The sequence below is a fragment of the Scylla paramamosain genome, chromosome 2 (genome assembly GCF_035594125.1).
Source record: "Scylla paramamosain isolate STU-SP2022 chromosome 2, ASM3559412v1, whole genome shotgun sequence".
In the NCBI taxonomy this organism is placed as follows: Eukaryota; Metazoa; Arthropoda; class Malacostraca; order Decapoda; family Portunidae; genus Scylla; species Scylla paramamosain.
This window is the reverse complement of record NC_087152.1, coordinates 18,735,001-18,760,725: the sequence shown is the minus strand read 5'-3', so window position 1 is coordinate 18,760,725 and position 25,725 is coordinate 18,735,001. Positions and strand designations below refer to the sequence as shown.

At 43.5% G+C, this 25,725-nt stretch overlaps 1 protein-coding gene across 7 annotated transcripts in view; it reads left to right on the top strand.

Annotated features, from left to right (window-relative positions):
* LOC135111444 (microsomal triglyceride transfer protein large subunit-like) overlaps positions 1–25,725 on the top strand; it is a 70,151-nt gene that overhangs the window by 6,830 nt on the left and 37,596 nt on the right. For 2 of the 7 annotated variants that reach the window (XM_064024753.1, XM_064024771.1), the window contains exons 2-3: positions 14,500–14,638; positions 20,367–20,390. In XM_064024753.1, the coding sequence (XP_063880823.1) occupies positions 14,593–14,638; positions 20,367–20,390 (70 nt within the window). In that variant the 5' untranslated portion in view covers positions 14,500–14,592. Of the gene's footprint in view, positions 1–14,355; positions 14,639–20,366; positions 20,391–22,047; positions 22,126–25,725 lie in introns of those variants that run through there. The other 5 variants (XM_064024761.1, XM_064024781.1, XM_064024790.1 and 2 more) reach the window with 5 other exon arrangements.

Genomic DNA, 25,725 nt, shown 5'->3' with positions numbered 1-25,725 from the left:
AGCAGAACTAAACATTGCAGTGACATGTGCAGTCAGATTACAAGCCTCTTTTCTCTCCTTCCTCAAGCTGATTTGGTGTTCTATGCATGCCTCACAGTAGTGCATATGCACAAATGTGTACCCTCACACAAAATGTGGCCCCCAAGGAAGATGAGGTCCTATGCACAGCATATGTTTTGTGTTTAGGGAGGATGGCCCTGGATACATTGTAGCAGAGGAAGGACTGCTGTCAGGGCTTCATCTCTTAAGAATTTCCTTTTCTTTGTAAACTCTGATCCAGATTGAGCTCAGTGATTCATTTTGTTTTCTGAAATCATAAAGTGTTTCATCATTCTGAATCTCAGTGAGTTGGACCTGAAGATCTATTACATTCTCAGGAATGTAATAGAAAAAATCTTTGATTAGTTTGGAAATATGTTCCACAATGATGTCTAGGATCTGGATGAGAGAAAAATGTGTTTCCAGAAGTGCATTCAAAGATAGAAATAATGAAGTTCTCCTATTCTCAGTTTTACTCTTCCACAGCTTGTTTCTTTTTTAATGCAGTTTCTGACAGCTCAACTAATGTCTGATCAATACCTTGCATTGAAGTGTTCAAGGCCTTGATCTCGGCAAAGATATGTGCAAGATAAGCTACTTGTCAGAAAATACTGAGGCTAGTGAATTATTCTTTTCTACTGGAAGTATCTCAGTCTTTATGCATTTCAAATAACCATCAGAGCACTCTTCCTTGTGACAGCCACCAAACCTCAGAGTGGTTTGACAGGTGCATATGTTCTAAACTAAAATCAGAACACATCTGACTGAGTTGACAGCCCAAGATTTCATGAAATTGAATACCTGGATGACTTCTTGCATCACTTTCTCCAGTGATAAGCTGTGAGAAACAAGTTTTTATTTTAAATAAATGCAACCATCTACTCAGCTATAAGAGAGAGAGAGAGAGAGAGAGAGAGAGAGAGAGAGAGAGAGAGAGAGAGAGAGAGAGAGATTTATTGTGCCATTTTATATATAAAAATGTGGTGTATTAGTTCATACACTATTAGACTGTTTTAGCATTATTCATTATACTGCTAGGGACTCATCTGTCTGTCTCTCTGTTTTTTGTATGCTTTTGAGGAGTTTGATAGTTCTTCCATAAACTATGTATCATTGAACACATTAGCATATTCTTGATATTGTAATGTATTGTTATATTGTTTAGGATTATAACTGGCAGGGAGGGATCATGTCTCCCTCCCTATATATTACCTCGGTTGACACATTTATAATGAATGCATCAACTGAGTCATGCTGATGATATGGTCCTGCTGACATCTATAGCAGATGTTCTGCAGGACCTTACCAGTGTTCTTACCAAATTGTTCTCACCTAATTATATTTTCACAGGATCGAGTCAAGGAGTAGGAGGGACACTGGCCAAGGGCAATTAAAAAAAAAAAAAAAAAAAAAAAGGCCCCACTGAGGTACCAGTCCCTGAATAGAGTCCAAAGAGGTAGTCAAAAATTCAAGGATAAGTATCGTGAAACCTCCCTCTTGAAGGAGTACAAGTCATAGGAAGGTGGAAATACAGAAGCAGGCAGGGAGTTCCCGAGTTTATCAAAGAAAGGGATGAATGATTGAGAATACTGGTTAACTCTTGCATTAGAGACGTGGACAGAATAGGGGTGAGAGAAAGAAGAAAGTCTTGTGCAAAAAGGTTACAGGAGGAGGGGAAACATGCAGTTAGCATGATCAGAAGAGCAGTTAGCATGAAAATCACAGTAGAAGATAGCAAGAGATGCAACATTGTGGTGATGAGAAAGAGGCTGAAGGCAGTCATTTAGAAAAGAGAAGTTGATGAGACAAAAAGCTTGTGATTCCACCCTGTCTAGAAGAGCAGTATGAGTGGAATCTCCCCGACAGGTAAAGCATACTCCATACTCTATAAGGCCCCTGTACAGAGTTAACACCTTGAAGGGTCAGAAAAACTGGTGGAGACATCTCAGAATGCCTAACTTCATAGAAGCTATTTTAGCTATAGATGAAATGTTAAACTCCCAGTTTAGATTATAAGTAAAGGACAGACCCAGGATATTCAGTATAGAAGAGGGGGACAGTTGAGTGTCATTGAAGAAGAGAGGATAGATGTTGATAGATGGAGGAATTGAGTTTTTGAGGCATTGAACAATACTAAGTTTGCTCTGCCCAGTCAGAAATTTTAGAGAGATCAGAAGTCAGGCCTTCTGTGACTTCCTTGCATGAACCTTTTACTTCCTGAAGGATTGGATGTCTACAAAAAGACGTGGAAGAGTGCAGGGTGGTATCATCAGCGTAGGAGTGAATAGGACAAGAAGTTTTGTTTAGAAGATCATTGATGAGTAATAGGAAGACAGTCAGTGACAGGACAGAACCCTGAGGAACACCACTGTTAATAGATTTAGGAGAAGAACAGTGACTGTCTACCACAGCAGCAACAGAGTGGTCAGAAAGGAAACTTGAGATGAAGTTACAGAGAGAAGGATAGAAGCTGTAGGAGGGTAGTGTGAAAATCAAAATTTTGTGCCAGACTCTCAAAAGTTTTTGATATGTCTAAGGCAACAGCAAAAGTTTCATCAAAATCTCTAAAAGAGTGTGACCAAGACTCAGCAAGGAAAGCCAGATCACCAGCACAGCGGCCTTGACGGAACCCATACTGGCAAGTAGGTAGAAGGTTGTGAAATGATAGATGTTTAAGAATCTTCCTGTTGAATATAGATTAAAAAACTTTAGATAAGCAAGAAATTAAAGCAGTAGGATGGTAGTTTGAGAGATTAAAACTGTCACTCTTTTTAGGAACAGGTTGAATGTAGGCAAACTTCCAGCAAAAAGAAAAGATAGATGTTGACAGAGTTGAAAGAGTTTGACTAGGCAAGGTGCAAACATGCAGGTGCAATTTCAGAGGACAATAGGATGGACCCCATCAGGTCCATAAGCCTCCCAAGGGTTTAGGCTAGCAAGGGCATGGAAAACATTATTGTGAAGAATTTTAATAGATAGCATGAAGTAATCATAGGATGGAGGAGAAGGAGGAACAAGCCCCGAATCATCCAAGGTAGAATTTTTAGCAAATGTTTGAGAGAAGAGTTCAGCTTCAGAGATAGATGAGATAGCAGTGGTGCCATCTGGTTAAAATAAAAGAGGGAAAGAAGAAGCAAAGTTATTGGAGATGTTTATTGGCTAGGTGCCAGAAATCACAAGGAGAGTTAGATCTTGAAATATATATATATATATATATATATATATATATATATATATATATATATATATATATATATATATATATATATATATATATATATATATATATATATATATATATATATATGTGTGTGTGTGTGTGTGTGTGTGTGTGTGTGTGTGTGTGTGTGTAGTAAGGTATGCGACAACACATGGTTGTTATAACGTATGGCTGCAATAATGTACCAAATTTTAATAAATATTTCATTGGAATAACAAACCAAACATAACAAACTTGCCACTCGTGTGAGCATTGGAATTTTAATAAAAATTTAATTGGAATAACTAACCAAAACTAGGTATATGAACTTGCCATTCGTGCTGGCACTGAAATTTTAATAAAAAATCAATCGAAAGAACAAACTAAACTTCACAAGACTAACTTACCAGTTGTGCAAGCCGCTGCTCACCTATCTGCTGCCTGTTCCTTCCTCCCTTTTTTCCTTTCTCCTCCCTTCTTTTGTCTTGTCTCAAACCTCCCTCCCTCACTGTCATCCCCCCCTCCTTATCTGTCAGAGATAAGGAACATGGGAATGAAACCTCTCTCTCTCTCTCTCTCTCTCTCTCTCTCTCTCTCTCTCTCTCTCTCTCTCTCTCTCTCTCTCTCTCTCTCTCTCTCTCTCTCTCATTCATTCATTCATTCATTCATGTGTAATTTTTGCTTCATCGTTTGTCACTTTCTCACTTATATACATAATTTAATTTTCATTCTTAATCAGTCTCATTCTATTTAGCAACCCTTAGGATCATTCTTACTTTCTCAGAGCTGACTTTGGTGGGATTTACTGTATGTGTATGCTTGACGCTGACAGTAGGTAAATGTGACCGATACTTATTAAAGCAGCATGAAACTTAGGGTGATAACATGCGAAACTCAGGATAGTAAGAATTTGGGATTAGGCACAAAACTCAGGAGGGTACTGCATATATTTGTTGTGTTATCTCAAATGTAATAATGCAAATGTGCTCATTTTGATGTTTATTTTTAATTGTGTTTTTATATAATTTTCTAGTTCCCTGGAACCAATTAATTTTTTTCCATAGGTTTTTCAGTCACCATAATGCATATTTGCCAAAACAAACGCTACACAAACAAATCAAGTTTGTTGTTGTGTACCCTAATATATATATATATATATATATATATATATATATATATATATATATATATATATATATATATATATATATATATATATATATATATATATATATATATATATATATATATATATATATATATATATATATTTCTTTCCTCTATTTTTGTACAATTTCTTACTGTGTCCTCTTAGTGTTGATTGTTGTGGAACCACAAAATACATGATAACAATCTTGTCTTTTCCTTCTACACATCTCTACATCATGATTATGTCACCTCATTTTCTTCTCTTCTCTTATGTCTGTAGCTGCAGTATGTCAAGTCTTTCTTCATAGCTAAGATCTTTCAAGTCTGGTATCCATTTTGTAGCTGCTCTTTGCACTTTTATCTTTTAAGTATATTTTCTTTTCTTTTTTCTGATGTGGATTCCAAACTTCTGCTGCATATATGAGTGTTGGTGTTATAAAGGTTGTGATTATTTCCTTAATCATTTCCTCATCTATGTATCTAAATATTATCCTCATATTTGCCAACAAGTGATGCATGTTCCTTACTTTGTTATTTATGTGGTCTTCTGGTGATAGCCTGCTGTTTCTTATTGTGCCTAATGGGCCCCATACACACTCAGGCAGGCTCTCAAGCTGCCTGAACATGTACTAGTTAAATCTGGTTCTAGTACTGAGTATAGGTGACCAAGGAAATACAGTTGTAAAGCAGTGCTGCCATATATTAATATAATAAAACTGTATAAAATGTAATAATAAAATGAAGTGCCAGTGGGTTTGCATGTCCACCTTTGAGGCCTGGGTGAATGCGACTGCTTGTGTCCGCCACCAAGGAAAGGTGGTGTCTGGTGTCTGGAGACAAAGGGTGTGAAGGTTGACCTCACACCATGTGGTTGGCACATGTGGGTTTGCATGTCCACCTCTGAGGCCTGGGTGGACGCGACTGCTCGTGTCTGCCACCAAGGAAAGGTGGACATGGACTGGGGGATGTAGGGGTGGTTGCTGGCTGGGTCAGGTCATGGCCAGAGCTGGTGTCTCGAGACAAAGGGTGTGAAGGTTGACCTCACACCATGTGGTTGGCCAAGGCTGGCATTGGGTCCCAGGGGACTGGAGAATGGAATGCAGGCAGCAGGTGAAGTGTCCCACCACATTGATTGGCCATGCATCTAGGCATGCCCTCATGCTTACAAAATATCTGGGGTGATGCAAGCACATTGAAACATAATTCACATAATAATGACACGCTTATCAGTGTAAGACATGTGATGTATGCACTATAGCCAATCGCAAGGCTTACAGAACAGAGACTTCATAAAAGTGAGTATGCACCTTCAAATCACAAAACTCACATAGCAAAGATGTCAGAAAAGAGAGCACAGTGGCCAAACACAAAATTCACACTAGCTGTGACTTCAGCACAGTGAATCACAGTCCAAGAAAAATTAGGACAACACTAGAGACCATAAAACAAGAAAACAAGGCATTTCTATGCCAATAAATTGCAAAAATAAAAATGGAATACAAAAATCATAACACTGCACAAGTAATGCACATGATGGCAATAATCTTCGTTGAGTGTGGTTGTTAAGTGGCCCACATGGGGTGCAGAGATGGCCACAACAAGACACCACAGTTTGCAGCAGAAGACTGACAGCTTGGAAATCCAAAGTCTTGGAATGGCAGGATCAGCAGAAAAGCAGTCAAGTTGTGTTGGTGATGGCTTGAAAAGTCAAGACTTGAAATAGGGGTGGTGTCAGTGATGGCTGGAAGTTGTATGGACACAGGCTGGTGCGGCAGGCTTGGCATAAAAAGCTTGAAAGAGGCCCTAAAAACAGCTTGAAGAAAGCACTGTAGACATGTAGTAGTGTAGCAGCTTGCTTTGGTGACAGCTTAGCAGAAATGTGTTGGTGACGGCTTAGCGGGTTACTCGGAGGTGATGAAAGTAGCTGGAGTAGCTGGCAACAAGCAGGCAGGACACGTGGGCCTGGTTGACTCCTTCCACCACGGTCACCATTTTTATGTACTAGGTAATATATATAGGGCTTCTTCTTCTAGTACTGTAGAGGTGACCAAAGAAACACGGTGGTAGTGCTCAGCTGCTGTATATTGATATAATAATACTATACAAAATGATAAACATGTGAAACTGTCAGGAGTCACAGGTCCAACCCCAAAGCTGGCTGGATGAGGACACTCCATGTCTGCCAGCAAGGAAAGGCAGACACTGATTCTCCATGTCTTCCAGCAAGGCTGGGCAGACAAGGACTGTGGATGATGTAGGGGTGGTTGCTGGCTGAGTCAGGTTATGGCCAGGGCTGGCATCTGGAGACAAAGGGTGTGAGGGTTGACCTCACACCACATGGTTGGCCAAGGGTGGCATCAGGTCCCAGGGGACTGGAGAATGGAATGCGGATGGCAGGCGAAGCATCCTGCCACAAACAGGTGGCCAGACAGGCCAGCCTGTCATCCATACACTACTCAGTCCTGCCTCAAGTTCTAGAAAGAAACTGTAGAGTGAAGATCATGGCCTCTCTCATGGATATGGAAGAGTTAGACCTACTTGCAACTGCAGCTTTGCAGTGACCTACATTACAGAAGACCAAGAAGAGGAGAAAGAGTAACTTCTTTCTATAATAATAAAGAATATTAACTTCTTTCCATATTTGATAAAGATGTAAACTGCTTCTGAGCATGGAAGGTTGACATTCTGCCTCCCACTGTCAGATTTAAATGTAATGATATTTCAAGCATATTATCCTTTAAAATCTACAGCTAAATATTCTGATCTGTCATCATAACTCCCATGTTTTGTGCCACTAGATATGTAAATTAAATAGATAAATACATACAGTGAAACCTCGGTTTTAGAACTTAATTTGTTTCTGAATACAGTTCGAAACCCGAAATGTTTGAAAACCAAAACTATTTTCCCCATAGGAATCAATATAAAATGATTCATCTGTTCCCAGACACCAGTCTACCCTGTCTTATCAGTTTATGACAGACGCTCCCACAGCCAAGATGGCTGCCACATATCTCCAGCTCACAAATTAATTTTGTCATCAAGGGGTCATCAAGACAACAGGTGGCTCGGGATAACTCCTGATTGCTGAAAACTGTTTGTTTACAACGAGGCTTTTAAACAGGATCACATTTACCTTATTTCAAAGATTGAATTACTGTTTTACACTGTGTCTCTCCTCCAAATATATATTAATGAAGTGAATATTTGTAGAAACTAAATTAGTAATAACAGCAGCTTTTGCTATGTCTTTTGATACTTGAAATTAAGTAACTTTGTTCTAAAGCTGAATTATGGTACTGCAACTGAAGCAATACTGAGTTCAAAATTTTGTTCGAAAACCAACTTGTTCAAAAAGGGAGGCACTGAATAACTGAGGTTCCACTGTATTTTTATTTATTTTTTTCATATTCAATAAAAAAAATATTTCTTTCTATATCAGACCTCAAAAGCTGTAAGTTTTGAGTGTGACACATGTTCACAGCAAGGTGCAAAGTCCTATATTGAGAGATGGTGTCTCAAGGCCACCTCATATGCCCATACACGCTTAAACAGGATTGACCGGATGCTGGCAGGATGGAGCCAACCTGGCAGCTACAGTTTCTTGAGGCCTCTCCAGCAGCCTGCAGGCAGCCTGCACAGGCTGTCTCAACATCCCATATACACTCAGTTTTGCCTGAACAGTCCTGGTTTGCACAGGTGGCCGGACAGGCTGCCAGAGCACGTATGGGGCCCTTAAGTTTTATCCTTTTCAGATCCTTGAATTGTATTTTTGTCTAATTTACAATTCCAGTCAGTTATCTTTGAACTTCTGTTAAATCTCATCACATGACATTCATCAACATTAAAATCTATCTGTCATTTCTTACTCCAGTCATTGAACCTCATGAGTCATTCTATAACTTCTTGCATGAGCTTTCATCATTTATTTTCCTTTCCAGTTCTACATTGTCAGCAAACATGTTCATGCAGGTCTTTTTTCCAATACTGGCATCTATATCACTGACATATATCAAGAACATGATTGGAGCTAACCTTGTGGGACTTCACTTATTATTTTCCTCCAGGTTGACTATTTTTCTCTTACTTTTAGCCTTAATTTCTTTCCATCCAGAAAATCTTTCATCCATTCCAGTAATTTTTTCTGAATACATGCAGTGTATTCTAATTTCCTTGTTACTCTATTGTGTGATACTTTATCAAATGCTTTCTTGAAATCCAAATAAATATCATCTACCCATTTATCTCTTTCTCTGTATAGTTTCTGCAAATTCTGTCATAATATCTTAGCAGATTTGTTACGCATGATCTTCATTTTCTAATTATGAATTGTTTCCCTGTCACCATTTCATGTTTTTCCAAGTGTCTACCCACTTTTTGTCATGAGTTTTCTATTATTTTGTTTACAATGCTGGTGAAAGACAGGTCTGTAATTCAATGACCACAGCTTATTTCCCTTCTTATACAAAGGGACAACAATATTTGCCCTTTTTCCACTATTGGTACTTCACTTAGTTCCTTCTCACATTCTTTTAACAGTTAGAAATGTCATCAGGTCCATCAGCCTTTCTTTTATCTAGGTTTTCCAACTTCTTTATTAGTTCCTTTCTAAGTAGATGGATGTTTTTCCAGTTTGTATGGTGTAATTTGTGTCTTATCATCTACATGAAATGGTAACTCCATTGTAAATACAGATTAAAGGTTTCTATTTAACACCACATATTTTCTTTTTTTTTTCTTCAACATAGCTCATACCTTCATCAGCTATGCTTTTTATCTTATTCTTCACTTTGCTTTTACATTTTGTATATCTGGGGCCTTATTAATAAAGATTGTCATAGTTCGTTTCATCCTTCTGCTTAGATTTGTGCTTATCTCTTAAGCGGTCTTAAAGCTGTGCTGAGCTGAACTCTTAAGTCCCAGTTTGAGATGGTGAAAGAGCAAGACAGTAAAATCTTATATTTCTCAATTTTGAGTTAATAGGTGCAATCTTTTTACATTTTTGGATTAAATAACAACAACAAAAAAATTGTCATTGATTTTGTAAGGATATGTATTGTGTATTAATGAGCAAATTAGATCCCGTGCAAGGCACCTATATTTTGTCTCATTGTTTATGTCCTTGACGCAGTATTTTCCCGTCACTCCGGCTTAACAGCACCTCCTTTCCTGTCCTTTTTTCTTTAGTATGAGGATGATCCTTAAGGCCGAAAAGGCCAATAGAGGAAACTCAGCTGGACCGATGGAGAGTGTTTCCTACCTCGTTCAGTCAATATAATATAAGGAAAGATATAGCCTGAAGGGCTTCACTCATTCAGTAGCACAAAAAAGCTGCATGGGGCTCTATTACTAAGAAGGTAAATGAGACATCCAACAACAGGACACATGAAGGTCCAAGGTCATCATTGCTGCAGAGCTGCATTTCCTACTGGCTAAATAAGACTAATTATTACTTTACTAGCATCAGCGCATCACTCCTTCCTGTGGGGCTCTTTTAAGGCATCTCCCGCCAAATGTGTCACAAATAACACCCCTGCAATTTTATTCTGTATATGTCCAACCGTTCAGTCACTCAGGTCATCAAGAACATCCTTACTGGGCTGATAATTCTTGAGGTGACAGGATCGGGCTCGACGGTCGGCCATTTTTGCTAGGTTAACTCAGTCTTAGTGTAATTCTTAAAGTTAAGCAGACTCCAGGCCTGTCTTAAATTTAAGACCTAGACTAAGCACAACTTGTTAGTTAAGCACAACTCTAAGCATAAGAGCTGGGCTGAGTGAAACCTCTATAATTAAGAATCTTTGTTAATATGGCCCCTGGGCTTCACTTGCATCTGCTACACTGTGTCTCTTCACTTGTGTTCCTAACGTCACCTCCTAGGACCAGGACACCATCTCATTGCGTGTTCATTCATCCACTCTGGGCTTCATGCACGCTCCAACTCGCGAACAGGGTACCGGCAGTGTCAGGCGAGGCGTCTTCTCGCATCTGACACTGCATCTCAGCTGCCACCTGGCCCGCTGCTCTGCTGCCCAACTCTCCCCTCCGCTCCTAGCATCACCTCTGAGGAGCAGGCACTGCCTTGCTGTGTGCTCTCAACTTCCTCCACTCAGAGATCTGCGACACTCCCACCCACACCAGGAAGTCCATCCACAGCAGGCACATCCCTCTCCAGGTTGGTGCTGACGAACAAGCGGACATTTCACCGCGCTTCACTCACTGACGTCCACTATCACGGCCCCAGCAAGGCGCCACACTTGACATGACGCCTCCTAGCCACTCTGCAATCTCCAGCAAGCCACGTATCTCCACACTAGCGTCTTCTCGTAGCTTACATCTGCCACCGGCCAACATGCCTGCCACTCGCACAGCCCATGGACGCTGATGTGAGCTGGCACCTCTCTCCAGGTGGAGCTGTGCAACCCTCAGCTGCAGCACCGCTCCATTATCCAGCCCAGCCACATCTCCAGCCTCCACCGCCACTTCAGGGTCCTAGCAGTCTCTCCAGCGGTGTCCTGTCTGGCCAGTGCTCCAGCACCCAATCCTGCAGGACATTGCTGGTTACATTGCTGCTTCTGGTGGCCCAGCTCGTCACACTCCTCCAGTACACACATCCCACACACCTGGCCACATCGCTGTTCCTCCCAGTGGCCAGCTTCGCCGCCGTCTGCCTCTGCCAAGCATGGCCCTCCCACATGGCCACATTGCCACCTCTTCCAGTAGCCATCTTCACCGCTGTCTGCCACCGCTCATAGCCCATGCGTCTGGCCACATCTTTGCATCCAGTGCTCTGCTTCACCGGTGGCCATCACCGAGCATGGCACACGCAGTTGGCCATCTCTGCTTTCTGTGGCCTGGCTCGTCGTCGTTCTCTTCTGCGTGTGGCCCACTCAGTTGGCCACACCCCTGCTTCTTGTGACCCAGTTTGCCACACTCCTGACAGGCTCCTCCTGGCCCCCTTGTGGCTTCTCCTCTTCTTGTGGTCTGCCTTACCGGTCTCCTCTCTCTTGGGTCTGCCTGCAGGGAGGCAGGGCATTAGCTGCTCTTGCATCATGGGGCGGGGCCGGCCCCGGAGTGTTGGCTGTGGTCCAACACTCAAGTCCTCGCCTGCTTGATGTCACTGCTAGACGTCCTCAGACCAGACATCAGGCGGCCCAGGCCCTCCACAGCCTGGCCCTGTGAAATGGTAATGAGCCTCCATGCCCGCTCCGCGCTCCACCTCTCGTCCTCAGCCGGCATCTGCAACTGGGCCTGGTAAGCCTCTTAGGCAGCCTTACCGCCAACTGCTGCTGGCTTCCTCCACATGTGGGCTGTCTTCGGAGGTGTAGGTAACAACCCACGGCTCTTGGCGTCCCCTTCCTCACAACCTGGGGGTGATGGAGGGCAAGGGAATGTGGGGCAACCTCCCAGCGCGAGAACTAAGCACGTGGCCCTCGTCATCTTACACGTATCCTCCTGGTTCCCCGCCACTGTCTTGGTGCTGTGCTGCTTGCCACATCCTGCCGCTGCGTTTCTGCTTCTTGCTGCTGTGTTGCCTCTTCCTGCACCACCTCTTCCTGCCGTGTTGTCACTCCCTGCACCGCCTCCCCGACCTGCCTCTTACTGTCGGTCACAGGCTCCAGCGGTTTCACCTTGCCACAGGCACAGCCCTCATCAGCGGACTCCTGTGGTTCCACTTAGCCACAGATACTGCGCTCACCAACAGGTTCCTGCGGTTCTTCCCTGCTGCAGATACAGCGGTCCCCAACACTCTCCTGGAGTTCTACACCGACACGGGCGCAGCTCTAGTCAGCGGACTACTGTGGTTCCACCTCGCCATAGGTACCAGTCTCGTCCGTGCACTGCTGGCTCCAGTCTTGCACTGCCTGCAATCTCGCTCTGCAGGGCAGTTTTGGCGTCCTCCACTGTCTTCCAGGTCTGCTGTTCAGTCTCTTCTCTTAGCTGTAACATTCCCTGAGACAGCTGTTCCAACTTCTCTGACTGCTTTCCTGCCTGTTCTTGCTGTGCCAACTGCTGTGACTGCTATTCCATCTACCATTCCATCCGCTGCATAAACAGCTCCAGGCTGTCTTGTTTCTCCTCTTGGGTTAGGGAAACAGCCCCACCAACCCTTGGCAACACCACATCCTATTCTGGGATGGGGGAAGCAGGCCTGCGTACACTTGGCACACCACGCCATCTCCCGCCATCTTGCCTCTTGGCAACACTGCGCCATCTCCCGCCATCTTGCCTTTGTCCCGCTTCCCCTCTGGCAAAACAGACTACAGGTACGATCCAACTCCTGATAGCACTGGTACGAACCCTGGGCTGTCCCTTACTGTCACCAGCTGCCTCCACTGCTACACGGCACTTGTTGGTCGGGCTACACTCACCGCACAGACTCACCAGCTGCATTTCCCAACAGTCCAGGAGGTAGAGGGGAAAACAGAAAGGGGCCACACGTAACGTACCTGTGATGGCTACACGGAAGCCTGGTGCAGGATTTTCCTGGGTCCCTGTAATCTGCAGGCGAGGGGAACATGTCCTCAAGGCACCTTGGTGGTCACCAGCCACAGACACATGCAGGAGAGAGAAACAAGCAATCATGTTGACTCGCATCTATTCTCTTGGCAGGCACATTACACAGTCACAGCACAGTTCCTACCTCCCTAATGTCACAGTCACTTGCACGGCACACTTGTTGCAGACTGGCTGCAATGTCCTTAGATGAATGCAGGGTGCAACACGCCTCCACAGGAGCAGAACAATGGCACGGGCAGGAGCAATGGCTGCACACGTCTTCTCAGGGCTGAATCCTGGCGGGAACTGTCCGCTGACTGGTGTCCCTACACCCAGCACTGTGACCTACGCCAACTCGCTAAATTTCGCTAACGGGCGCCTCATATTCACCCACACGGCGCCCACACATTCATACACGCATGTACACACTCATACACACCCATGTACTGACTGAAGATTACCTTGAATCTCCCATACTGCAGAGATTTGCAGTAGAAATCCTCCCCACTGGGTAGGTATACAGGCAGTTAGCCAGTGATTCAGCCTATTAGAAAAAAGAAAAAAAAATTCCATCAAGATTCAGACAGTCGGAGGTCCGTGTTACTGCCTCTCATTATCATCTTTGCTCCTAACAATGCTACTAGAGGTTTGATTTTTATGTATTTATTTATTTATTTATTTATTTATTCATTCATTTGTTTTATTTACGAGTAAAAATATAAGTAGTACGTGATTTTATTAGCCCAATTTACTTTTCATTACACACAGTGCGAACAAGTTAGGAGAGGACGATCAGCTCATTGCCAGTGTCAAAGGCAATGAAAAAATAGTAGTAGCAGTACGAGGAAACTAAAATCGTCTTTTTGTTGTTACATCGAGACTGAGCTATTCATCGGAAAAGAGTATCAGCAGGTTAAGCAGAAAAAAAAAAAAAAATTCAGTGTGATCTAGTTTATATGTAGAGGGAGAGATTCACCTGTCATCGTCACCCATGAGTCTACCGGTGAATACAGCTATGCTTGTAGTTGCAGTTGTTTAAATTAAAGTGAGTAGGAGCAGCAAGGTCAGGTGTGAGTGTATTGAGTAATAGTGAGCGGGAGTGCTGACGGCTGGTCTGTTGGTTGGTCTGGGAAAGATCAAGTACCCATGGAGAGGGAGGGGTGCTCAGCAGGACGGCACTGCTTATCACGTCTCCCTTAGCTGTCAAGGGCAAAGATAACACCGTCTTGGTCGTACAGCGAACCCTGCCATGGGATTTAGGTAATTTACTTGTGCGCAAAGAGAAGTGTGATTTAAAGTTGATATGAAGTGTATGGTCTATTAGCCATACATAAAGTGCTGCCAATTAAGTAATGTTTAAGATACATCTATTTGATTGCCTTAAATGTATGATTGTTATCCCTGGAGGTGGGGCTTCCATATTTGCATGTTTAAAGAAAATTATTTTATTTAGTGACAACTCCCGACAGCCGTGTTCGATATCACCCTGAGGCGCCTGAGGCTGGACGCTGGGAGGGGGAGAGAGGGAGTGCAGTGAGATAATGTGAAGAGATGGCTATGGTCAGTGTGAGGCGGTGCGTGTAGGCAAGGTGCTCACCATCACTCTCTCGTAGTGACGCCGGGACTCGAGTCGCTCGTGATCCGAGGAGGAAAGGAGGCGTGCAGAGGCTCGCATTACCGAAGGGGGAGCAGCGTAAACCTCTGCCATGGACCGGGCTACCAATGTACTCTTGGTCTTCCTCACCTTTTTTGGTAAGTTTAAAGTTTTGTATTTACAAGTTGCTTGGTATTTATTTCATGTCACCGTTCTTGTTATTCTTTTTGTCGATTATTGTTATTATTGTGGATATATTTATTATCACTTATGATAATGTACTAAATGTTGTAGATAAGTTTGACTAATTTAGGTATAAACAAAGTTGGTGACCTATATGTATATTTCATTAAAAATACCACGGTATTCAAAGTTCTTTGAGATACGGAACTTGGAAATCATTAATGTGCAGTCTCTCTCTCTCTCTCTCTCTCTCTCTCTCTCTCTCTCTCTCTCTCTCTCTCTCGTGTATTATCTAGTTCGTTGGGATGTCGGCCTATTAATATGGATAGATTAACGTTATTGAATGTAATGTTCATCAGCTACTGTTGAGGATGATGCATAACTGATATTATGTATTATTCTTTGGTTGTAATTGGTAGTTATAGAATACAGAGCCTGAGATACATACTCCTGTGTGGCCCTGACTCCGTAGCTGTATTTATCCAGTCTTTCCTTCAGCTGATAATTTCACTGGTGTGTGTGTGTGTGTGTGTGTGTGTGTGTGTGTGTGTGTGTGTGTGTGTGTGTGTGTGATGAAACTTTCCTGTAGGGTGGTGATGAGTGGCGAGTGGCAGTGAGTGGCTGCCCCAGTCCTGGCACGTGGTGTGGTTGCTCGTGTCGGAGTGGTCAGCTACTCACCGGTAGGGATGATCTTTGCTTCGTAGCAACTAAATGGAAAGAAGTAAAATAGCTACCTTATTTATTTTATTTACTAAACCAAGACTGTAGTGGTGGTTGAGACTTGGGGCGGGGGAGAATCCACACCTGACGTTATCTTAATTTACATACGAGGTCAAACTTTTTTTTTTTTTTTTTGCGTTATTGAAATATGATATCGATTTAAGAACAAACGGGAAACTGCAAGAAACCAGTAAGCCCACACGTATCAGTCCGTGTGTATAACCCCATGTCCACCGCATTATTTAAAAATTTCTCGAATATTCCTGTACAGCCCCATTTGACTTTACATTATAATGTTCCGATGAAATTTTACATTGCCTTTTTTTTTTTCCTCACCTTTTGCCTACTAAAGGGAACCCAGCGCCCAGTGAATGACTACAGACACATGAATCTATCTTTCCTTGACTTATCTCGTGACTCTTGGCCTGCCAGGCATCCACCATAGATAATGAGGCTGCTGTTGCTACTTCTGGTTGGTCTCTTGCCCTCCTCATATGGAGCAATGAGTGGACCTGCAAGAACGTAATTTACGTACGGTGTGTCGTCAGCGAACGTTGTATTTGCTTTCTTGCGTATAAATATTAATCGCAATTGTCACTTTTTCATCTCGCTAGGCGGGTCATTACTCCCTTGAGGAAGCAGACAGATTGCTTCCTTGTAAAGCATGCATTCATTGCCTTGTTATCGGTCAGCGGCGATGACTCACTTTGATACGGTTCACAAGAAACTCTTTTGAACATTGGTGCATTTCCAGAATGGTGTCTATCGGACTGGGAGAGAGAGAGAGAGAGAGAGAGAGAGAGAGAGAGAGAGAGAGAGAGAGAGAGAGAGAGAGAGAGAGAGAGGGGGGGGGGGAGCGGCATGAGGAAGGGGAGTGAATAACCCAATGAGGTACAGAATGGGGAACCAAAAGGGTCGGCATGATGCTCATAGCTCACCTTCCTTCCTCATTTAGACCTGAGACTTCCCGTTTAGGGGCCGCGGGGAGGCGGGGATGATGACCGTGGTGGGGCGGTGTTGGGAAGACTGTTATTGTTGGTGCTGGGAATTTTAGAAATACGTAAGCGATATATCAGATAAATGACACAGCGATTACTTCATAGGAAATGTGTGACAGAACATCTTGCCATGTGTATTATATCGCTTTTTTCGTACTATATATAACTATTCTTCTGATCTTAACTGCATGCCTATCCTTCTCATCGAGTCTCGCTTCTTGTGTTCTGTTCACCTCCCACCTCAACAAGTATTTTTAATCTCTCATCCCAATATATTGGTAAACTGGAACTCATTGCCTGCCTCTGCATTTCCTCCATCCTATGACTTACACTCTTTCAGGAGGGAGATTTTAAGACACTTTTCGGGGAAATTTTGGATTTACCTTTGAACGGTATCCTTTAGTACCTTGCATCTTAACTGGCAGTATTTTTTTTCTCTCCTTTTTTTTTTCAACATTTTTGTCAGCCTTGGCCAGAGCCTTTCTTACACACGAAAAGATATATAGATTAGGTGTTGTTCTTTTTAGAGTGTCAGGTAATGTGTTACTGTTAGTTTTGTTAACATTTCTGTGATAGGAGTAGCAGTTACAATAGTAGCATTACATCCAACAGTTTTTATATACGAAGGCTGTTGTCATCCAGAGGAAATTGATCGGCTTACTTTGTCTGATACACCGTCTCCAGGTGAAGAAATATCTTGTGAGGAAGGCAAAAATGCTTCTATCCCATCCGCCTCCCCTCCACCCTATTCACCCGTACCACCACTTCCTCCCCACCACCACCACCATCACCACCACCACCACCACTGCCACCACCACCATCTCCTCCTCCTCCTCCTCCTCCTCCTCCTCCTCCTCCTCCTCCTCCTCCTCCTCCTCCTCGCACACACACACACACACACACACACACACACACACACACACACACACACACACAGACACAGACACACACACACACACACACATCATCTACCCTCCTGCCACTTAGCCTTGCTGTTACAAGAACCTCTCATTATTTTCAAAATGTTTATCTTCTGCGTGAACGACGTTGTTTCGTGCATTTAAGGATGGTTTTGGAAGGTTGCGTCGAGTTAACAGATGGAGGAATTGAGTTTTTTGAGGCACTGAAGAACGCTAAGTTTGCTCTGCTCTCGGTCAGAAATTTTAGGTTAGGTTAGGAGTCAGGCGTTTTGTGGCTTCTCTGTGTGAGCTGTGTAATTCCTGAAGTCTTGAACGTCTAATATAATACATTGAAAAAGGTAGATTGATATCATCAGCGTAGGAGTTGATCAGAAAGTAAGTTTGGCTTAAAATATCATTGATGAATAATGGGAGGAGAGTGGGTGGCAGGACAGAGCGTCGTTTAGAACAAACTTCCAGCAAGAAGAAAAGGTAAATCTTCACAAAGTTGGAAGTGTTTGACTGGCCTAGGTGCAAACACAGGCAGTTTGGAAAACAATAGGAGGACCTGGGGGCCAAGAGTAAAGAACAGGTAGGGCATGAAAAACATCATTAGAAAGGTTCTTAATGGGAGGCATGAAATAGAGGGTGGAGAGGGAGGAACAGGCCCTGAATCATCCAAGGTAGAGTTTTTAGGAAAGGTATGAAGAATGATAGATAAGATGGCAGTGTAGCCACCAGGTTGAAGTAGAGGAGGGAAAGTTGTTGTTGATGCGTTTAGCTATGTGCGTAAGTCACGAGGGGAATAGGGTCTTGAAAGATTTTGACATTTTTAATTGATGAATGAGTTTTTGGCTAGTTGAAGAGCTGACTTGGCAGGATTTTGGAAAGAAATATAAAGTGCATGAGTTTCAGGTGATGGCTCAAATACCTTATGGACCGCCTCTTCATCTTGTATAACACGAGAACAAAATGTTAAATCAAGGTTTGGACAGTTTAAGACGAGAGAATGAGTGAGGAATTTACGCCTCCATGTTAGACACTATCACCTCTGTGATGCGCTCAGCACACAGAAGCAGTAGTCATTCCATGGAAAATAAAAATAATACCTCCTTAGGACTCCCCAATTAATAGAGGCAAAACGCCATAGACACCACTGCTTTGGGGGATCCTGAGGAGGGATTGGAGTGATAGGACAAGATACAAATATGAAGTTGTGATTGGAGGAGCCCAACGCAGAAGACCAAAATAAGGGTTAGAGGTTAGGGAAAGGGCAAGAATGTTGGGTGTATCTCCAAGACGGTCAGGGATACTAATAGGTGCTGTACTAATTAATCTAGGTCATGGAGGAAAGAAAAGCTGAAGGTTAGTTCACCAGGTTGGTCAGTGAAAGGAGAGGAAAGTCAAAGCTAATGGTGAATATTTAAATTTCCAAGAATGGAGATCTATGCAAAAGGGAAGAGACTCAGGATGTGCTTCACTTTGGAAGCTAAAGAGTCAAAGAATTTTTTTGTAGTTAGAGAAGTTAGGTGAGATGTATACAGCACAGATAAATTTAGTTTGAGGGTGACTTGGAAGTCATAGCCAGATGGTAGAGAATTCAGAATATACAAGAGCGTGGACACGAGAGTAAGTTATGTCGTTGCGCACATGGACGCAACATCCAGCTTTGGACTGAAAGTGAGGATAAAGAAAATAGGACGGAATAGAGAAGGGGTACTGCCAGTTACTTCAGACACATGGGTTTCGGTGAGGAAAAGAAGGTTTAGAAGAGAAGAGGTGGTGTTCCACAGATCGAAAATTAGATCTAAGGCCGCAAATGTTGCTGAAGTTATTGAAGAAAAGTAAAGAATGATTTTGAAAGCATCACTGACAGTAAGAGTGATTGATTAGTTCTACCTTTAGTATCTGTCATTATAAATTGCTTGTACCTTTACTAAAATGAAGTAAGGTCATACTTTCAGTAGCCAAGGGTTAAGTCAGTAAATTTTAGGTAAATAAAATTTGACTCCTTTTATTGACTGCACATAAAGAACAACACATTCGTGGTTATTATCAGCATGTAATCACAGCTCGTCTCCCTGTCGTGATCGCTGTGGCCTCGCCGCCGCCAAGGTGTCGCTGGAGTGGTCATCGTCGCCTGGTGGGGGTGGCTGCGTGGAAGAAGTGGGGGAGGGGGTAGAAATTATTTGGTGGCGTGGAGGCGAGGAGCATCCGTCAGATGTGTGGCGCATCCTGGTTGGTCGGGCTTATCTTGGACGACCCTGAGCATTCACATTATCGATGTTGTCGTCAGTCTCTCTCTCTCTCTCTCTCTCTCTCTCTCTCTCTCTCTCTCTCTCTCTCTCTCTCTCTCTCTCTCTCTCTCTCTCTCTCTCTCTCTCTCTCTCTCTCTCTCTCTCTCTCTCTGTACATAACCTGTCGTTTGGCAGGCTGGGGTGATCATCCAGCTCACGTTACAAAGGTTTCCGCTGATAAGCGAACAGTTATTCTCCTTGAATCAGAGCAATGGATGTGTAGTGGGTTAAAGATCCTAGCAAAATCCATAGATGAGACAGTATTATGAACTATAAGCTTTCACCGGAAAGGTCTATGACGAGATCATCATGTGATTCTTAGCACACACACACACACACACACACACACACACACACACACACACACACACACACACACACACACACACACACACACACACACACACACACACACACAAACACACACACACACACACACAGAGTTGCGTCACACGTACGTTCATCTCAAATCAGATAATCGCAAGCGTATTTTCGTCAACTTCGTTCCCTCACACGTTTGGCCTTGGCTGCGTGACCCACGGTGGAGGAGCTGGTCCCACCTCCCGCTCGTCGCCCCCACCCACACCACCCTCTCCCAACCTCAGTCTCCACATCGCCATCCCCCTTCACCTCCCGTAATTCTCTCAAATCATCCTGTTTCATCGCTCGCCGCGGGGGACACCGACTATCTTTTTTTTTTTTTTTTTTTTACCTGCGAGCAGATTATGCCCCTTGTTGCTTCAGTGTTGAGCGTTGCATGGCTTTTAACGTGGCTTGTTTTCTTTGCAGGAACCCTTTGTCAGCAGGCGCCAGGTAACTTCTTCTACCTGTGTCTAATTGTGGATAATGTGTTCATGTGTCCTCCTTGCTGCTTGTCGTGTCTTCTTCCATTGTACTTTCACGGCATTGCATCTCGGGGTTTTACGTCGTCTCTCCGTTTTTTCTTTTTTTTTTTCTCTCTCTCCATTACATTGCATTTTTGACTGTCATATTTGTGCTGATGCAGTTTTTCTCGTGGGGACTCGGTTGTAGTATTGTTAATGTGTTCTGTACGTAGATGAATACATCTGTTTAGAGTGTAATGTGATTATAGTCAGTATTTAGCATGGAATGTGGTAGTGCTTGTATGGTGTGTGTGTGTGTGTGTGTGTGTGTAATTCATCCATTTTTTTGAGGACCATATGCTCATGGTCATAATCACTAGATGTCAGCCTTCCATAGCGAGCATGCAGTTCATATGGTTTCATCTATGGGTAAGCCTGAGACTTTTTACACGCCACACGTCCCTCACCTCACGGCGATGACAGTAACCGCTCGCTCACCAGTAGGAACCCAAGCAACCTGAGTGGAGTGCAGACAGGCCACACCCTACCAAGTGACAGAGCTGGTGAACAGTGTGTGTGTGTGTGTGTGTGTGTGTGTGTGTGTGTGTGTGTGTGTGTTTTGCTTGTCATGAAATAGAGGAACAGCAACCTGCTCAACGTGTCTTCGTGTGCACAGAAGGACACAGGCGAGTGTATTCGTGTGTGTGTGTGTGTGTGTGTGTGTGTGTGTGTGTGTGTGTGTGTGTGTGTGTGTGTGTGTGTGTGTGTGTGTGTGTGTGTGTGTGTGTGTGTGTGTGTGTGTGTGTTGAGACGGCCTGTAGCCGCTGTCTGCACCCCAGTGTTATGGATCTGCCTTTTAAGAACTTAGAAAAGGATGTGGCGTTAGGAAGTGTTCACACCAAATGAAATGACCTTCAGTAAAGAGGTTGACGCTCATGTTCTGGGATTTAGACTTGCAATTTTTTTTCATCTCTCTCATTGAGTCACTGAACATCTCACATTCATCATTAAAGTAGTAGAACATAAATTTAGCATAAAGGTTGGATGAAATATATTTAAGAAAAGTGTGACAAAAGAAAAAAAAAAACGTGAATTTAATGCTCTGTAGGCTTACGGATCCACGCATATGCTCTATACACGCAGACGTGAATAATCTAATCTCCAGAGTGTATGATGGTCGTGGGAATAGAAGAGAGAAAGAGGACTGACCGACCGTTGGCAGTCTCCTAAATTGCGCCCTTCTCTGAGGATTGGGGCCGCGGGCTATTGAGGTTTCGGCTCCGAGACGGCCTGAAGACCTCCCTCCATGTAGTACGTACGTACAAGCAAGGAAATTTGTCTCTCAGCCATGCATTCGCGACATAAGAAATAAACAGCAGATTATTAAACTTATTTATTAGTCATTCTTGTTTAGAGTGCGATACGCCGGTTAGGTGTGGCGGAATGTTGCTTGACCGTCAGTGCTGCAGTTGATGCTCCAGCATACGCCACTGGTAAAGGAACGCTTTCTGGAAAGTGAGGGAGCAGCGTGGTGTTAATTAAATACAAATAGTGCTATACTGTTTGGCAGTGAGCCACGTCAGCCAGGTTCTGGGAGGGTCCGTCCGGGTGTTAGTCAGCCGCTGAGCCGCCCGCCAGGCTCAGGTACAGTTAGGTGCGGGAGGTGAGCGGTGGAAGGTGGTCGTCTCCCCGGCTCGTCGCTGGGCTCTCGTGTGGCGGGACGTGTAGGCGAGAATTTCTTTGTATCATAAACGTGCTCCTCCGACGCAAATATCATTGCTAAATCATTTGTCTGCTTTGAAAGTGAATGTCGTGGCTTAGTGTTTCTCTGTGTATGGATGGAATGCCTGATGAAAAAAAAAAAAAAACTGGTCATTACCTCATTCTGAAGGGACACCACAGTGCTGACTGATAAATGATGGATTAAAAACAAATCGGAAACTCAGGGATATCCGTGACAAAAACATGGATGACTACACGCGAGGCAGTCAGGTCAGGTTGGTGATCTTTGTGTGACTCTTCGGTGCATCAACAGTTATAAGTAATAAGAAGGTGCCACTGTGAATGTAGCGGCACGTAACGATCTGTGAAGTGTTCCTCCAATGTGCCCGACGTAACGATGTGTGAAGTGCACCAGCGTGAACGTGAAGCTGTTCATTAAGACGTGACGTGGACAAGGAATGTTCCTCCTCGTCTGTCTGAATCATTATAAGGGTTATTATCCGCTTTCTCCGACGAAGAAATCAATAATTTTCAGTTACGAAAAAGTAAAGAAAATTATATGATTCCAGGATGTTTGATTCCCGGTATTCTTGACAGTAGCAACTTTTCCCAGTATTTTTGTGGCCTGAATTTCCTGTCCCACTTTCTATAGAATACTTAAGAAATGAACAATGGAAAGCCACTGTTAATACATCCTGCACAGAAGCAAGTAGACTAAGCGTATTTACAAAGCAAATATGCGTTAGCGGGGGCTGGGCGGGGCTGGAGAAAGGTGGGATGCTGTTGTTGAGGAATTAATTCGGCTGTAAGTTGGCGGTGAGATTCAGTGGTTATTCGAGAGGAAAAGAAAAGTCAAACAAAAGTGACGGTATCTTCATGGTTGTTGTAAAGTTGCTACTTTGAAGAGAAACTTATATTCAGTATTGATGTGTGCCCATAGGTAATTGCTGTGTTGTCATTGGAGATATAACGAGGATGGGATGTTCACTGATTTTTCATGCTCCCTTGATGAGGCTTTGTTCACTGACTTTTCCTTCATTCCAGACAGTACTAAGACCTGGCGCACAATTATTTCATCTTACGAGTGCGCTGTTCGCACTTAGGAAACGAAGACGACGACAGTTGACTCCAGCTATTATCACACACACACACACACACACACACACACACACACACACACACACACACACACACACACACACACACACACACACACACACACACACACACACACACACACACACACACACACACACACACATTTCCGCCTTCCTTCCTTCATAACCATAGTTTTGGATGGGAGACTGGCGAGGGAGCTTGGTAAGCGTCTAGGCAAAGTTACTTTATTTCATTATTTCATTATTTACTTATTTATTTATTTGATTTTTATAGCGAATTACTAAGAATTGCTGAGATGGAATCAGTCATCGGTATGTAATGTCAAGCTAATGCATTCACTGTAACCTTTTTGATGTGCTGTGGAAGATGGCAGTAAAGAAAAAATAGATAAATAAATTGCTGCTGTGCCCCCAAAAAAGTTAATTAATAGATACAAGATTCTAATCGGATTCGCCTGTCTAACTGTGGTGGTGCCATGATACTAGTTTATGGAAAGTAGTTAAGTGAGTAGGAAAACGTAATCATGCTGAGAATTTCAGAGCCTTGACTTGTTTTGCTGCCTTTAGTAGCGTAACGCGGTGCTCGACTGTTTTTCCTCTGTTGTATCATATGCTTCTATTAGTTAATGCCTCGTGACTGATTCACCATATCGGCATCATTCGTCCAGAAAAAAAAAAAGGACTTTAGGGAGTCTTCTAACTTTTCTATCCTCCCTCTTTGCGTATCTATAGAAGCATTATTTGGCCCCAAGAATGAATAACATTCATATCAGTAAAAATAACTGACCATATTAGTCTCCTTCTTTGCTTCTTTATATCGATACCATTTGACAAGAGAAACTAATAACACTGAGGTAAAACTCGTAATTACTCCTGCTGCCCTCCCTCTATCCATCCTCTGAGGCTCAGTTCTTGACTCCTCCTACCCTCCCTCTGCCCATCCTCTCCTCCATCCGTCCTTGCCGCTGAGGAAGGTCGGGCTGAACAGGTTATATGCGTCGCCTTTTTGCCTTCCCACAGACTTTCGTTCGTGTAGGTAAGGAGGGGTGGGGGGAGGGGCGGCTGCGGTTTGGAAGGGAGGGAAGGGAAGGGGTGGTGCTCTTGGTGTCTTCTGTGGTGGGGGTTGCAGAGGTAGCTAACGGTAACCCTGTATCGCAGGTTGAGCATTTTAAGGACTCCTTGATGTGTGTGTGTGTGTGTGTGTGGGACGTGTGAAGAATGTACCGGGTCAGGGCGCGGAGCAGTGGTTGTGGTAGTGGTGCGGCAAGGTAAATGGCATCTCTTCTACCATCACTAACATTGCTAACACCGCCACTGCCACCACCACCACCACCAATTTGATAATAAAACAATATTTTCAATGCAAGGACCACCAATTATAATTACTAACATTACATTTACACCATCCGCCACTGTCATCATTATCGCAATCATCACTACTACTAATAGCATCACTACCACTTCAAATCCCATTATTATTACTAATATAACTAAACATTATCCACCGCCACCTCCTCCACCATCAGGGACTGCAGGTAGTACAATTGCGGGACGAGAATGAGTGGACCATGTAGATATACCTGAAGGAGTACACTTGTAGGTCATTGCCCCTCTCCCCCCCCTCCTCTCTCTCTCTCTCTCTCTCTCTCTCTCTCTCTCTCTCTCTCTCTCTCTCTCTCTCTCTCTCTCTCTCTCCTACACCACACATTTTCTTCGAATCACAGGTTAGGGGATTTCTTGGTGCTCTGGGCTTTCCGGTTGGCCTACTGAGGGACTTGGGTGGTGGGTGGTGGTCGGAAGGGGGCGCCTTTAGTGGGCCAGGCAAGGGAGGGAGGGATCAGCCAGCAGTGGTTCTCATGGACCTCGTCGTTGTACGTTTGTATTCTTGGTTGCGGTCCTTTCTTGCTTTGGTATTTATGAAGCCCTCTGCCGTAAACTCAGGTATTTTCATGAATATTTATTTATTTATTTATCATTTATAGTTTTATTTATCTGTTTATGATTTTATTTATTATTTTATTTATTTATTTATATATTTATTTATTTATTCATATATCTTTTAGTTTTTTGTTTTATCTGACGGATAATTATTACTGTTTTACCTACGACGCGACGCAGGAGATCAAGAAAATGGGAGAAACATAATTGAAACTTGAAACTTAAAAGATGACAGGAGGGATTAGAATAGTCGAAACTGTACGTCACAAGGAAAAGATGACAGGAGAGATTAGAAGAGTCGAAACTGTAGGTCACAAGGTAACTTTCTCACTCTGTTCCTCGCCCCTCCCTCCTTATGACCCTCTCTCTCTCTCCCTCGCTCTCCTTCCCACACTCAAGTAACCGTACACCCCTGCGTCATCTCCCTCATCCCTGTATCTCCCGCTCTCTCTCATTCTTCCCCTCCTCCCTATAATGAGGATGCAGGCCGGTTGTCATATCCTTGTTAGTGAAGATTCAGTGGCGGTACTTCCCTTTCACGCAGAG